This window comes from Mobula birostris, chromosome 25 (assembly GCF_030028105.1).
Source record: "Mobula birostris isolate sMobBir1 chromosome 25, sMobBir1.hap1, whole genome shotgun sequence".
Lineage (NCBI taxonomy): Eukaryota > Metazoa > Chordata > Chondrichthyes > Myliobatiformes > Myliobatidae > Mobula > Mobula birostris.
The window spans coordinates 47,330,343-47,346,606 of NC_092394.1; the positions used below are offsets into that span (position 1 = coordinate 47,330,343).

A 16,264-nucleotide genomic window follows, 5' to 3' on the forward strand; every position below is an offset into this window, starting at 1 on the left:
TACGGTCAGCCATGTATGCATTCCCATGATTCAGACCACGGTCAGCCATTTACGCATCCCCGTGACTCCAGATCAGGAACTCGGAAGAAACGTAGTGAAGCAATGATTGATCCCACACCTGCCGCAGTACCGACCATGTACAACATTGTGTCAAGACACCAACTGAATGCAAACGAGAAGAACCGTGCCTCCCGTTACACCTGGATGTCCTATCAAGAACACTGAGTTCTCCAATTTTAGATAAAATGCTTTCTCCTCTGCCCCCTTTTCGCTCTCAAACTGATCTTCACAGTTTCTCCTACACCCACTCGACCAATACACCTGACCTTTGTTACTAATTTTAACTTCACCTGTCCCGTCCACTCCATCTGCCCATCGTCCACAGAGAATCCTCCCACTAGGCCCCCACCCTCCTTCCGCTGTTTCCATCTGTCCAACTCCCTTATTTGGTTTGACGCTCCACTTTTCCGTCTTCTATCAGGTTCCACACCTGCCAGTTCCACCTATCAGCTCCTGTTACTGTTTCTGCTCTTTCCACCTCCATCTGCTAATCACCCCTCCTCACCTGGATCCACCAATCGCTTGCCAGCTCCCCGCACACCTTTATATATCTCCCTCTTCACCCGAAGAGAACGTCCATTCCCCTCCAGAAATGCTGTCTGACCTGTTGACTTCCAGGTGATTTTCCTCCTGATCCAGAATCCGGCAATTGCAGTCTCTGGTCTCTGGGACACACTCGTTACATTAAGTGTGAGTGTGGAGCGGCAGTGTAGACATCTCCAACACATCCAATTCACCTTCCTCGCATCCTCTGCGCGCAGTTTGTTTACTGCTCGTTTGCTCTGGAGAACATGGACATCTTGGTTTTCCCGCAGCTCCTGCTCAATCTGTTCGACAGGTTCACGGTGCTGGCCGTGTTCTGCACCGTCTTTTGCCTGGTCTTTGACTTCATGAAGAGGCGGAAGACGTGTGCGAACTATCCTCCCGGGCCCCGGGGGTTCCCTTTCGTCGGGAACATCCTGCAAGTGGATCTGAGCAACCCTCTCCTGTCATTTGCAAAGGTAAGGATCGAGAGAGAATGAGATTTTGTTAAGATCGTGGCTCCCAGACCCCAGGACACCATTAACCCTTGCCGTTTCTTGTCTGCCTTTGAATAGCCATCACTCCCATACTCTATCTTGTTAATTGTGTCTCCTTTACACCCGTTCAATTTGATCCTCCAGTTTTCCTTTGCTCCCTATTTGCCTTCATATACATGTTTTAGTACTCTATATCTTCCTCTGGCCTGGGATGGAATGTTTCAAAGGTTCATTTATTATTAAAGTATTCAACTAGAAATTCTTGTCCTCCGGGTCGCCATGAAACCAAGAAGGAAAAGAAAAGCAGCACGATCATCAAGCCCCACCCACACCCCAATCCCTCCTCCGGCACAAAAAAGGAACAAGATGGAACAGGTACATCGACCAACGGCAGGTAAAGTGCAGCTCAGAAATTGATGAAAGCCAGAAGCATCCATTTTTTCAGCTGCTCGGATCCACCAGTTTCCCGTAGCGGGGGACGGAGACTTCAAAGACAGGTTCTATCGTTTCTGAGGAGTGAGGGGAAGGTGTGGTCGGATTTGGAATGTCTAATTAGTCCCCGTCCCCCAGGGAAGAGTGAGAGTTCTGAGTTAGGATGCGCCCTTTCCCCTCTGGCGAATGTGAAAAAATGCCCGTGTCCAAAGTCCCAGTTATGCTCGGCTCCGCCTGTTCTCTGGGGTAACACCCACCCCTAAAGGAAAGGAGGAGTATGAGACCTGGGCGGGGAAGACCTCGCAGTTGTTGGATGAGTGGCAGTGCTCCGATGACGTATGCGACGGCGATTGGTTGAAAGTTTGAGTGGGCGGGCTGTCGTGAAGTTCCGGTACCCCGTAGCTAAAGCAGTTGATTATGTGGGGGCATTGGAAAAGGCATTTGGCACTACAGTACAGGAATTCCAATGGAGCGAACGACGGGGTTACAGATCATGCAGCAGGAGCAGGGGGAGAAGCTTTCTGCCTACATTTTTCAGCTACAGAGGCAGCTAATTTACTTAAGCAAACAACAGGAATTCTGCAGATGCTGCAAATTCAAACAACACACATAAAAGTTGCTGGTGAACGCAGCAGGCCAGGCAGCATCTCTAGGAAGAGGTGCAGTCGACGTTTCAGGCCGAGACCCTTCGTCAGGACTAACTCACTCTTCCTTCAGTTAGTCCTGACGAAGGGTCTCGGCCTGAAACGTCGACTGCATCTCTTCCTAGAGATGCTGCCTGGCCTGCTGCGTTCACCAGCAACTTTTATGTGTGCAGCTAATTTACTTGCAGCGCAGAGGGGACATTTAGGCGGCTGAGGTGTATCAGTTAAGGGTGGACCAGATGGCAAAGGGCGCCCAGTGCCAGGACCTGATTGCTTGGGGTCTCCGACTGTTTCGTAAGACGTGCCCCCTCCCTCTTTTGTTGAACTTGATCAGAGAGGTACGAGAGGAGAAGAATGCGTCGGGGGCGCGGGAGGTCTCCGTCAGCAGGGTACAGTCCTCGACTCCTCGGTAGTGGTCCCCTGCGGTGAAGTGGCCACGGATAGCCTGCCCGGGGAGCGGTAGAGGAGGTTGTGGCCGAGTTGAGAACTGAGATGTCCCGGTTGTTATCCCCGGGTGTGACCCCCTCCCCGCCCCATATGATGGAGCTGATAGGGGGGCGGATCCTCCAAGGGGACGAGCAATGCGGAGGGCTGCTGGCAGCCGGTGTCACTCGAGAAGGAGAGCGAGTCCCCGGGCACCTGAGCAGAGAGAATCGTTGGGAAAGTTTAGTGGAAACCCAGTGAGGGAACGACCAGGTGTCTCTGGGGGAACACGTTCCCAGCCATACACCAAGGAACCTGAAAGCTGTGCGGCAATTTAAATGTGTGCGTGTGTGTTTTTGTAATAGGCACAATATGAATATTTACAATGAAAGTCACATAATTGTGTTGCTATTTATTAATTGAAGGGTACAGTGAATTACAATACAACAAAGAAAATCTTTCAGGTTTTATAAACTTTACCTCATCTATCTTTTTTACAAATCCATTGTTTATAAACTTGACCAGATTCATTTTGCATCAAGATGAAAGATACGTCTTCATCCTCGTTAGATCATCAGAATGGTCCACCTCTAGTCTGTTTCTGGATTTACATTTGAATTTGTAAGATTGAGTCCAAATTCGCAGTCAGCACTAGAAACTGGCCGGCGGTTTATTCACAAAGAGCTTCCGACGTCTATTGTTTATTGTTAGTTTGTCAGCGTTTCAAGTTACAATATAAACACGTCGTACAATGTTTCAAAGGAAAAGGCTATTTATTTAGAAAATCGAAATACTGTAATATGCACAATTGAAAGAAGAGATAGTAAGAGATTTGAAAGTGGGAGGGGGAGGGGGAGGCAGAGAAAGCAGGATCTCCCAGTGGCCACACATTTGAATTCCACATCCCATTCCCATTCTGATATGTCTATCCACGGCCTTCTCTACTGTCAAGATGAAGCTACACTCAGGTTGGAGGAACAACGGTTAATATTCCGTCTAGGTAGCCTCCAACCTGATGTCATGAACATTGACTTCTCTAACTTCCGTTAATGCCCCGCCTTCGTACCCCATCCGTTATTTATTTATCTATTTATTTATTTATTTGTTTGTTTGTTTGTTTGTTTCTCTCTCTCTCTCTCTCTCTCTCTCTCTCTCCCCGCCCCCCCCCCCCCCCTCTTCTCCCTCTGTCCCTCTCACTATAACTCCTTGCCCATCCTCTGGTGCTCCCCTCCCCCTTTCTTTCTCCCTCGGCCTCCTGTCCCATGATCCTCTCCCTTCTCCAGCCTTGTATCCCTTTTGCCAATCAACTTTCCAGCCCTTATCTTCATCCCTCCCCCTCCTGTCTCTGCTATCATTTCGGATCTCCCCCTCCCTCTCCTACTTTCAAATCTCTTACTATCTCTTCTTTCAGTTAGTCCTGACGAAGGGTCTCGGCCGGAAATGTCGACTGCACCTCTGCCTAGAGATGCTGCCTGACCTGCGGCGTTCACCAGCAATTTGTGTGTGTTGCTTGAGTCGGTCCTCTCCCCCGCCCACCCCCAGAGTTCGTCCGGCTGAAGACAAGCCGTATTGTGTTTGACTACAGTTTTCTGCAACATTCATATACTCTAATTCTTGGACTATATTTTGATGGGACTGCATTTTACTGATTTACGTGCTTGCTATTTTATATGTGCTGTGTGTGCTTTGTGCTGCGTGTGACTGTTGGTTCTGTGTGTTGCACCTTGGCATCGGAGTAACGCTGTTTCGTTTGGCGGTATTCGTGTGTGATTGACAATTAAACTTTAACCATAAAACCAGCACTATTTTCATCACATAAATATTTCTAAATGTTCCTCGGCGCTCTGATTGCCAAGGGTAAAGGAGAGAAATATCAGCGGCCAGGCATTAAAGTAACCCGGGCTGTGGACCGTAGGCTTCATGTTGCTTCCTCTCAGACTATATGAATTAGTCAATTAAAAGCAAAGTCGGCCGTTTGGCGCCTCGTACCTGCTGCATCATTCATTAAGTCAGAGTTGATCTTTTACCTCAGCAGCACTGTCTTACACTTCATTCCTTATACATCGGACAATCTGCAATCTCTGCCTTGAAAATACTCAGGGAATGGGCGTGCACAGCCGCTCCCTGGTGACAGTCAATCTTACAAAGGTCTATTGTGGGCTGCAGTCAGCTTGATCTAGAATTTCCAAACCCACAGTTGTTAACGCAGCTTAAATAATTGTACAGAGGGTAAATTGCATATGAATACCATTCTGGCAATTAGAGAACTTGCCCAAACCTCTTTTTATTCATTTAAATGGGATCAAATTACTGTTGTTCAGATCAATCGTACACAACCCTGTTTAACCAGGTTTGTCTTTGTTTGCATACTTCATGGATATCTTGTGACTGTCTTATGAGGATGATGTAATGGCCTTGTGGAAGTCACATGATGTAATTTTCCCGCCAGTGAGGTCACATGATGACCTGATTTCAACAGGTATATAAAAGAGACTCCTGATGTGATGCAGTTAGTTTTTTTCAGTTTAGTTTTGTGTTAAGATACTTTGCTTTGCTGCGTATTTGGTTTATGACGCAGTTTTGTTTTAAAGTAGAGTTCTACTTTCCATTGTAAGAAGACCTTACCAAAGTGCAGGTATTCGCTGAGCCGAGTAAAACTGATATTATTTGGCGGTTTTGGAGAGGATCGACCTTTATTGAATCTTTGTTCAAGAAAAAGTGAACTGCATCTGAGATAACTCCTGCCAAAAGAATAGGAAAGTTCGTGCAGGGTTCGCTCACCGGGAAAAAGGTCAGTTCCTTCAAACCGTTTTATGTCCGTCATTGTGAATCCTATGGAAAAGGCAGGTTCTGGCTGGAATCAGCAGTAACGTGAGGTCCTCGAGGAATTCTTTACTTCAGGAAAGTCTCTCCTAATTGACTATATAAATCTTTTGGACTTTTGAATTTAGTATTCTAAGAACTGTGGTTGAATTTACCACTTTAAGAACTGTTTTCACATATACCCTTTGAAGAACTATTCCAGAGTTGCCGTATAGCAGATAACTCCTGGTTAAGTTAGTCGTTTAAATACATTTTGCTATTTTTAAGCAAAGTTTAATAAATGTTTGTTATTTTTATAAAACCTGACTTAATTCTATATTCATTGTTGCCGATCACATGACATAAATTGGGGGCTCGTCTGGGATTTGTTCTGATTTTAAGCTTAAGTGCTTGTTTATTTATCAACCTGGTTTGGAAAAGGGAAATACCGAATTCTTTTGTTTGATTGGTATGTGGGTGGTATTCGGCAGCAATGAATATTGACAACTTTATGGATTCGCCTGACCTAGAAGAATTGGCGAAGGCAAAAAAAACTTGGATTGAATTTTGAGGAGGTGCCAGAAACTATTTCACCTTCATTATTTGATCAGGATTTTGGTCGTAAGTCTGACCATGAAGATTTGTCTTTATCTCGGACGGAGATGATAGCAGAGCACAGTAGAGATCCTGAGATGGTCAAAGTAAAGGAACAAGCTCTTCCAAATAGTGAAATTGAGAAGGTGCCAGTAGGATATTATTTTGAAAAGGGAGTATCAATGAGAAATTGGAGATCACCTACAATTCCTTCAAGTGAGGAATGGGAAGTTAATCACCAGGTAGTAGTTCTTCAAGTTTATCAAAATGAGATTTTAACTATGGCTCATAGTATGCCTTTGGGTGGTCGTCTATGTGTAAAGAAAACTATGAACAAGGTTTTTAAACATTTTTACTGCCCTAGTTTAAGAAAAGATGTGGCAACATTTTGCAGGATGTGTCATATTTGTAAAAATGTGGGTAAACCTAATCAAGTTACTCCAGTGGCCCCACTTCAACTGATTCCAGCATTTGGTGAGCCGGTTTCCAAAATCATTAGAGATTGTGTAGGCCCATTACCAAAAACTAAAACTGGACATCAATATTTGCCGACCATTATGTGCACAACGTCCAGGTTTCCAGAGGCAATACCTCTTAGGAATATAACAGCCAAAACTGTGACAAAGACGCTTATAAAATTGTTCACTTATTCTGGGTTGCCTAAGGAAATCCAATCAGATCAAGGTAGTAATTTTATGTCTGGATTGTTTCAGCAGATAGTTTATAAACTGGGAGAAAAACAGATTACCTCAACTGCATATCATCCAGAATCACAAAGAGCCTTGGAGAGATTCCATTCTGCCCTCAAAACTATGTTTAGGACATAATGTGTGGAAACTGAAAAGGACTGGGATGAAGGGGTACATTTACTACTTTTTGCAGTATGAGAGGCAGTACAGGAATCATTAGGTTTTAGTCTTTATGAACTTGTGTTTGGGCATAGAGTTCGAGGACCCTTGGCCTTGTTGAAAGAACAGTGGACTAATAAAGAGGTACACACTAATTTGCTGGATTATGTTTTAAAATTCAAGGAAAGATTACACATAGCTTGTAGCTTGGCCAAGGAAGATTTAAAATTGGCTCAGGAGAAGACGAAACCTTGGGATGATAAGGAAGTTAGAATGAGGTCATTTAAGCCTGGAGATAAGGTGTTGGTTCTTTTCCCGGTGCAAACGAACCCATTACAAGCTAAACTTCATCATCCTTAAGAGATTAAATCTAAAGTAAATAATGTGGATTACGTGATAACAACCCCAGATCGAAGGAAGCCAATACAGTTGTGTCATATAAATATGATAAAACCAAATTATGAGAAACAGGCTGCTACTATGACTGTTGTGGTCAATAATGAGTCTGATCTTTCTAAAAACTTAATGTATGATTCATCTGAAACTCATTTTAAACCCAACATTATTTCAGCCAGGTTAACAAACTCAACAATTCTGGAAAATGTTGATGAGAAATTGGTTCATTTACCGCCAGAGCAGAGAAAGCAGATGAAACAGTTAATTTTTAAATATAGGGATTTATTTCCAGACATTCCGAAAAGAACCACCATAGCTACACATGATGTAGATGTTGGAGATGCAGAACCCATAAAACAACATTCGTATCGGATGAACAGGGAAAAATGTGAACTTGCTGAACAAGAAATTAAGTATATATTAGAGAATAATATTATTAGACATTCTAATTCAAATTGGAGTTCACCGTGTGTTATGGTGCCTAAGCCAGACAATAGTATTCGGTTCTGTACAGGTTACAGGAAGGTGAATGCTGTGACAAAAACTGATACATATCCAATCCCAAGGGTAGATGATTGTGTGTATATAGTTGGACAAGCAAAGTTCCTTACAAAGGTTGATTTATTAAAAGGTTATAGGTGTGTTCCATTGACAGATGGAGGTAGAGAGATTTCTGCATTTGTAACCCCATCCAAGTTATATGAATATAATGTTCTTCCATTTGGGATGAAGATTGCACCAGGTACTTCCCAGCGGATGATTAATAGTGTGATTTATGGGTTAAAAGATACAGATGCCTTTTTTGATGATTTAGTTACAGGAAATAATACTTGGAAAACACATATTACTGCTGTAGAGAAACTATTTGAAAGACTTTCAAAAGCTAACTTCACTATTAACTTACCTAAAAGTGAATTTGGTCATGCCACGGTGACCTACCTTAGCTATGCTGTGAGTCAAGGAAAATTAGCTCCTGTTCAGGCAAAAGTTCAGGCAATTTTAGAAGTTCCCACTCCAACTGGTAAGAAAAATCTCAGAAAATTCTTGGAATTACCAAAAATTATGTAAGAATTTTGCGAACATTGCTCTTCCATTAACTAACCTCCTGAGGAAAAATGGGAAGATTGTTTGGACAGAGCCTTGTCAAGAGGCCTTTGATAAATTGAAAAGAATAATATGTAGTCAACCTGTGCTCAAATGCCCTGACTTTGAAAAACCATTTTCATTAGCTGTAGATGCTAGTAATGAATCTGCAAGCTGTAGATGAGGGTGATGAAGTTGATCGTCCAGTAGCTTATTTTTCTAAGAAATTTAATGCCCATCAAAGAAATTATTCAACTATAGAAAAGGAATTATTATCTCTTGTTTGGGCTTTACAACATTTTGAAGTGTATGGTGGTACTCCTCAGAAACCACTCGTAGTTTACACCGATCATAATCCTTTAGTGTTTCTGAGTAAGATGAAAAAAAATAGAAGATTATTGAATTGGACTTTAATGTTACAGGAGTATAATATCTTGATAACTCATATTAAAGGGAAAGATAATATGATCGCTGATTGTCTATCTAGATGTTAAATGTACAATGTAATTTTTTTATGGAGTGGTACTTTAACACTTGTAACACCCCTCCTGTATATTAGTTTGCAAAGTGCTGAAAGATAATACCGTGTATGTTGTAATTTTAAAACATTTGTTTTTTTTTTGTAAATACTTAATTGTTAAAATTTTGCTCCTAGAAGACCAAAATTTTGGAGGTAGGTGTTACATACTTCATGGATATCTTGTGACTGTCATATGAGGATGATGTCATGGTCTTGCGAAGGTCACATGATATAATTTTCCCGCCAGTGAGGTCACATGAGTACCTGTTCACAACAGGTATATACAAGAGACTCCTGATGTGACGCAGTTAGGTTTTTTCAGTTTAGTTTTGTGTTAGATACTCCGCTTTGCTGTGTATTCGTCTTATGACGCAAATTTGTTTTAAAGTGCAGTTCTACTTTCTATTGTAAATAGTATTGGTGAGTGAAGACCTTACCAAAGTGCAGGAATTCGCCGAGCTGATATCATTTGGCGGTTTTGGAGAGTATCGACCTTTATTGAATCTTCGTTGAAGAAAAGGTGACCTGCAACTGAGGTAACTCCTGCCAAAAGAGCAAGGAAGTTCATGCAGGGTTCGCTTGCCAGGAAAAAGTTTAGTTCCCTTAAACCATTTTATTTCCGTCGTTGTGAATCCTGCGGACAAGGCAGGTTCCGGCTGGGATCATCGATAAACGGACATCTTCGAGGAATTCTTTACTTCAGGAAAGTCTCTTCTAATTGACTATATAAATCTCTTGGACTTTCAAATTTACTATTCTAAGAACTGTGTTCGAAATTACCACTTTAGGAACTGTTTTCGCATTTACCCTTTTAAGAACTTTTCCAGAGTTGCCGTATAGCAGTTAACTTCTGGTTAAGTTAGTCATTTAAATACATTTCGCTATTTTTAAGCAAAGTTTAATAAATGTTTGCTTTTTTTATAAAACCTGACTAAATTCTATATTCATTGTTGCCAGTCACGTGACACTTTAGATCCTACATCATCACCCTCAACATGTGACATGACATGGGCGATCACATAAATCTGAGAAATTCTAATAAGCTATTCAAAACTTTTACCTGTCCATCTCTTGATGTGGCTCATGAATGTTATTGCTGTCAATTGCTACTTTTTCTTCCCTTAATGTTTTCTGTCACTTCAACACGTTCGAGGATCTCTTTCCTCAGTACATGTCCCAGAAATTCTGTCTGCCACTTCCTGATTGATTGTATCAGCTCTCTTCTTATTCCAGCTTTTTGCAACCAAATATTGCAACACTGAGTTTTATACCCATAGAAATGATGTTATTCTTTAGTATCCTGCTGAAACACTCGAACGTGCATTTAGCAATCTCAATCCTCCCACTAATTTCAACACCAGCCCTCCAGTCAGATGTTATTGTGCTCCCTGCATAATTGAATTTCTATGTTTGTTTAATTGTTTCATTGCCCTCTTTCAGTTTGCATTTCTGTATTTCTTTCTTCTTTGTGACAACCATACATAATAACATATGAACATAAGAAACAGGAGCAGGAGTAGGCCATCTGGCCTGTTGAAAGTGCTCCATCATTCAGTAAGATCATGGCTGATCTGGCCATGGACTCATCTCCACCTACCTGCCTTTTGCCCATAACCCTTAGTTCCCCTACTATGCAAAAATCTATCCAACCTTGCCTTAAATATACTTACTGAGGTAGCCGCCACTGCTTCATTGGACAGAGAATTCCACAGATTCACCACCCTGTGGGAAAAGCAATTCCTTCTCATCTGCGTCCTAAATCTACTCCCCTGAATCTTGAGGCTATATCCCCTAGTTCTCGTCTCACCTATCAGCGGAAACAACTTTCCTGCCTCTATTTTATCTATCCATTTCATAATTTATAATTTTATATGTTTCTGTAAGATCTCCTCTCATTCTTCAGAATTCCTGTGAGTACAGTCCCAGGCGATTGAATCTCTCATAGTCTAACCCCCTCATCTCTGGAATCAACCTGGTGAATCTCCTCTGCACTGCCTCCAAAGCCAATATATCCTTCCTCAGGTAAGGAGACCAGAACTGCAAGCAGTACTCCAGGTGCAGCCAACTGGTTTCTCTGCTTCAGATAAGGAGTGAAGCAGTCCTTTGATGAAATCAATATTAAAACAATGACTTAATACAGAACTATATCCATTGAAAATGAAGCAAGATTCTGGCTTGCATTTCTACACCCCGTTTGCATGCCTCCTACGTTTCTGGAACATCTTTACTTTCTTATAAGGTTAAAGTCCACTACTCTCTGCAGCTTCATTGTTCCAGCTTATTCGAATTGCTGTACCAGACCACAATGTAACCATTCAGAACACTTTCAACAGTTTATCTGTAGAGGTTTGTTAGAATGTTTGGTTGAGGGGTAGCCATGATCACACACATGGGTCCCAGCTATGCCGAACTCTTCATTGACGACGTAGAACAGTTCATGTCTGAAGCATTCCCCAACTCTTCCTCTGCTACGCTGAAGACTGCATTGGTGCTGCTTCATGCTGAGCTGATCGATTTTATCAACTTCCATCCCCACCCTTAAATTCACTTGGTCACATCTCTGACACCTCCCACCCCGTTTTTGATCTCTGTCTCTATCAACCGTTACGTACCTCATGGATATCTGGTGACTGTCTTATGACCATGATATAATTGAGTATCTTATGAGCATGAGGTAATGGTCATGTGATGGTGGAGGTCACATGATGTAATTTTCCCACCGATGTGAGGTCATGTGATGACATGTTCTCACCAGGTATATAAAGGGAGACCCCTGATGTGACACAGTTAGTTTTTCCAGTTGAGTTTTAAATTTTGTTTGCTATTTAATTCGTCAGCTACTCTTTTATGCTGCGTATTTGTCTTATGATGCAGTTTTGTTTTAAAGTGGAGTTCTACTTTCTACTGTAAGTGGTATTGGAGAGTGAAGACCTTACTAAAGTACAGGAATTCGTCGAGTCGAGTAAAGCTGATACCGTTCGGTGGCTTTGGAGAGGATCGACATTTACTGAATCTTCGTTCAAGAAATGGTGACCTGCAGTTTGAGAGATCCTCTGCTAAAGCAGGAAGGATTCTGCAGTGTCTATTCTACAGAGGAAAAGGTCAGTTCCTCTAAATTGCTTTATTTCCATCGTCATGAATCCTGCGGACAAGGCAGATTCTGGCTGGGATCAGTGGTAAAGTCACATCTTCGAAGAATTCTTTACTTCAGGAAAGTCTCTCCCAATTGACTGTATAAATCTCTTGGACTTCCAGTTAAGTTGGTTACATTTCGCTATTTTTGAGCAGAGTTTAATAAATGTTTGATTTATAAAACCCAACTCAATTCTATATTCATTGTTGACGGTCACGTGACATAACTGTCAACTGATATGTTCTACAAACCTGCTAATTCCCACAGTTATCTCTACTCTATCTCTTCCCATACAACCTCCTGTAAAAGTGCTATTCCCTTCTCTCAGTTTCTTCACCTCAGCCACATCTATTCCCAGGGCCCGACTTTCCATTCCAAGACATCAGAAGTGTCCTCCTTCTTCAAAGAGCAGACTTAGCATTCCTCCACTATTGATGCTGCCCTTTACGTGCATCTCCTCCCTTTTGCATACACCCACACTCACCCCGTCCTGCCACAGCCTTAACAGTAATAGAGCTCCTCTTGTTCCCGACCTCCCACCCCATCATCCTCTGCATCCAACACATTATGCTTTGCAACTTCTGCCATCTTCAAAGGGATGAGACCACTTAACATAGCTTTACCTCCCCTTCCCTTCCTGCAGGGATTGCTGTCTCCATGATTCCCTTCTCCATTCATCCCTCCCGACTAATCTTCGTCCTGACATCTATCCCTGCAAATGACCTAAGTGCAACACTTGTCCGTACACCTCCTTCCTCACCTCCATTCAGGCCCCCAGACAGTGCTTCCAGGTGAGGAACACTTCACCTGAGAATCTGCTGGAGTTGCCTATTGTGTCCAGTTCTCCTGATGCAGCCTCTTCTACATTGGTGAGACCTGTTGTAAATTGGGGAACTGCTTCGTCAAGCATCTCCACAATATCCGCTACAAGCGGGACATCCTGGGTGCCAACCATTTTAATTCTGATTCCCATTCCCATTCCAACGTGTCAGTCCATGGCTTCATCTTGGGACAGGGTGGGGGAGCAACACCTACATTCCATTTGGGTGGCCTCTAACCTGTTAGCATGAAAATGGTTTTCTCCTTCACCATCACAACACCCATCTCCATTCCCAACTCTGACCCTTCACTTCCTCTCACCTGCCTAATACTTACCCCTGGGTACCATCCTCCTTTCCTTTTTCCTATAATCTTTTCTCCTCTTCAATTATATTCCTTCTTCTCCAGCCCTTGGCCTTTCCCACACACTTGGCTTCATAGCTTCACCTATCACCTTCCAGCTAGCCTCTTTCCAACCTCCCCCACCTTTTTATTCAGGCATCTTCCCCCTTCCTTCTCATTCCTGAAGAAGAGTCTTGGCCTGAAACGTCAACTATCTATTTATTTCCATAGATGCTGCCTCACCTGCTGAGTTCCTCCAGCATTTTGTGTGTGTTGTTTTGGATTTTCAGCATCTGCAGACTTTCTTGTGTATATATCCTGGTGTATGTATCTTAGCTGTCCAAATGTTCCAGGGTTGAGTGAAGAAACAATGAGATGGTATCTCCTGTGTATTTGACATGCTGGTAGGCAAATTGGAGTGGATCCAAGTCACTTCTCAGTCAGGAATTGATATGTTTCATCGCCAACCTCTCAAAGCACTTCATCACAGTGGATATAAGTGCTACTGGACAATAATCATAGAGGCATGTTACCACGTTCTTCTTAGGCACCAGTGTAGGTGAAGCTTGCTTGAAGCAGGTTGGTACCTCTGACTGCCAAAGCGCGAGGTTAAAGATCTGAGTGAACACTCCAGCCAATTGATCAGCACAGGTCTTTAGTACTTGGCTAGTTACTCTGCCTGGGCCGAGTGCTTTTTGGGGTTTCATCCTCCTGAAGAATGCTCACACGTTGACTTCAGAGACTGAAATCTTAGGATCATCGAAGGTTGTGGGAGTTTGTGATGGTTCCTTCATGTTTTAACAGTTAAAGTAAGCTTAGAAGACATTGAACTCATCTGGAAGTGAAGCCCCATTGTCACCTATGTGGCTTGATTTTACTTTATAAGTGGTGAGAGCATTCAAGGCCTGCCACAACTGTGGAGCATCCTTTGCTGATTTAAGTTTAGTCCAGAATTGCCTCTAAGTGTGCCTGCAGAAAAGGAATCTCAGGGTTGGATGTGGTGACATGTATTGACTCTGATAACAAATTTTACTTTGAACTTTGAGATGGCTTTCCAGAGATTATACCTCGACCTCTTGTAACTTCCTTGGTCACCAGACTAAAATGCCTCTGATCTGACCCTCAGTGGATTGTGGAACTCATCGTTCATCCAAGCCTTCCGGTTGGGGAAGACTTGAATAATTTTGTTCGGCAAACTCATCTACAACTGTTTTAATAATGTTCGTAACAACCATAGTGTGTTCGTTCAGATCCACAGATGAATCCTCGAGTACGGCCCAGTCGACTGACTCAAAACAATCTAGTAGTTGCTCCTCTGCATCGTGCAACCACCTCTTTGTTGCTCTAATTTCTATAACTTTATTCTTTAGCTTCTGCCTGTATGCAGGTTGGAGAAGGGCAGCCAAGTGACCAGATTTCTCTGAATGTGGTCTGGGTATTGAATGATAGGCATTCCTTATCTTAGTGTAACAGGTGTCTAGAGCATTGGGACCTCTGGTGATACAGTTTATACACTGATGGTAATAGGGCAGGGATTTCTTCAAACAAATAGAAGTCTATACCTATGATTTGAAATGTGTTGGGACAGACTGCTTCTTGTTTGGAGATGGCATCGTGCAGTATCTCAAACACTTGGTTATAGTACGCCTCTGGTGGGATGTAAACTCCAGTGAGGATCACGGATGAACTCCCTGGATAAATGGAATGGATGGTGTTTGATCATTAGCTTGTAAAGTCTGAGGGGGAGCATGAGTTTGACAAAGCCACCACATCGGAGCACCGATGAGAGCGTATGATAAAACACACACCTCCTCCTTTTGCCTATTCTGAACCGGTAGTTCAGTCCATCTGTGAATCGAGAAACCTTCGGGGCTGATCGCCATATCTAGCATGCACCGAATGTCGTTATGGTTCTCTGGCATCGTATCAGCATTGAGAACGTTTCTCAAAAACTGTGTGCCCCTGGTGCTGCTGCAGCTGGTCTTTCAATGCACCTGTATATTTCTTTTACATGACAATAAATTTGACTTTGAAGCACAGCATTTGTGGCAGGATTTGTTACTGGCCCATCTAGGGATGAATAGTGAGTGGGGAAGCAATGGCCCAAGGAATCCAGCCTATTGAGTTCAGTGGCAATGGGGCCAGAGAGCTAACAGCAGCAGTGGAGCAGAGTAAATAGGTGCTGGGTCTGACTGAGAACTCACCGATGGTGCAGTCTCTGTTCTTTTCTGTGTTCGGTCTCTGAGAGTTACGGTAACGTCCTGGTGCTTTCTCTTTCAGCTGTGGAAGAAGTACGGCGATGTGGTGAGTTTAGAGTTTGGATGGACAAACCTGGTGGTGCTGAGTGGCTACAAGACCCTGAAAGAGGCTCTGGTGAAGAAATCGGAAGACTTTGCAGATCGGCCCAGCCTTCGAATCTATGAGAAGTTCTTAGAGCAGCATGGGGAAGGTGAGTGTGAAGCTGGGTGCAAAGACTATCCTGGGCACCAGGTGGAGGGATCAGGAACTGTTGAACTTTGGATGTCTCTGTGAATGAGTACTGCGCCCAAAACCGCACCACCAGTTTGGGGGAATGTCACTGTGTCCAGGGAAATGCAGCCAGTGGCCCTCAAGGGGCTCAGCAACTGTTTCTTTCAGGATGACGAAAAATTATTCAAATGCCAATGGGTCACGGAATATTTTCCCCCTCTCTCCCCGGACACACTGGTCACCAGATACACTGTGTATACTGTGGTCCCTGGATTTTTGGTTGAACTTCCCCTGGACACTCTGGCTCCAGTCTCCCAGGATACACCAAATACTGTGGCCCAGAGGGGGTGAGAGCTGGGGGAAACTTGAACAAGTGCTGCCTGTGTGTACTTTATTTTCTGTTGATTATATTACAACAGATTATGGTGGGTAGGAAAGTTTTGGATGACCCACTTTTGCACGCAGACCCAGACAGCTCAAAATGTCGTCCTGATTCTTTAGGAGCTGGGTAAATATCTTATTGTAAATTAAAATGAATCAGTTCTAGAAGTCAATGAACAGAGAAAGAAGCCCTTCAACAGTTCAATAGTTCCATTTAATATCAGAGAAATGTATAAAATACACATCATGAAATTCTTGTTCTTCACAGACATCTTCAAAAGCAGAGGAGTTCCCCAAAG

At 43.1% G+C, this 16,264-nt stretch overlaps 1 protein-coding gene across 1 annotated transcript in view; it reads left to right on the forward strand.

Annotated features, from left to right (window-relative positions):
• The first annotated feature begins 543 nt into the window (after positions 1-543).
• The window catches only part of LOC140187896 (cytochrome P450 2D26-like), a 32,833-nt gene continuing 17,112 nt past the window's right edge, over positions 544-16,264 (forward strand). Inside the window, exons 1-2 of the mRNA XM_072243728.1 lie at positions 544-1,061; positions 15,396-15,564. Coding sequence (XP_072099829.1) covers positions 852-1,061; positions 15,396-15,564 — 379 coding nt within the window. The 5' untranslated portion in view covers positions 544-851. The remainder of the gene's footprint in view (positions 1,062-15,395; positions 15,565-16,264) is intronic.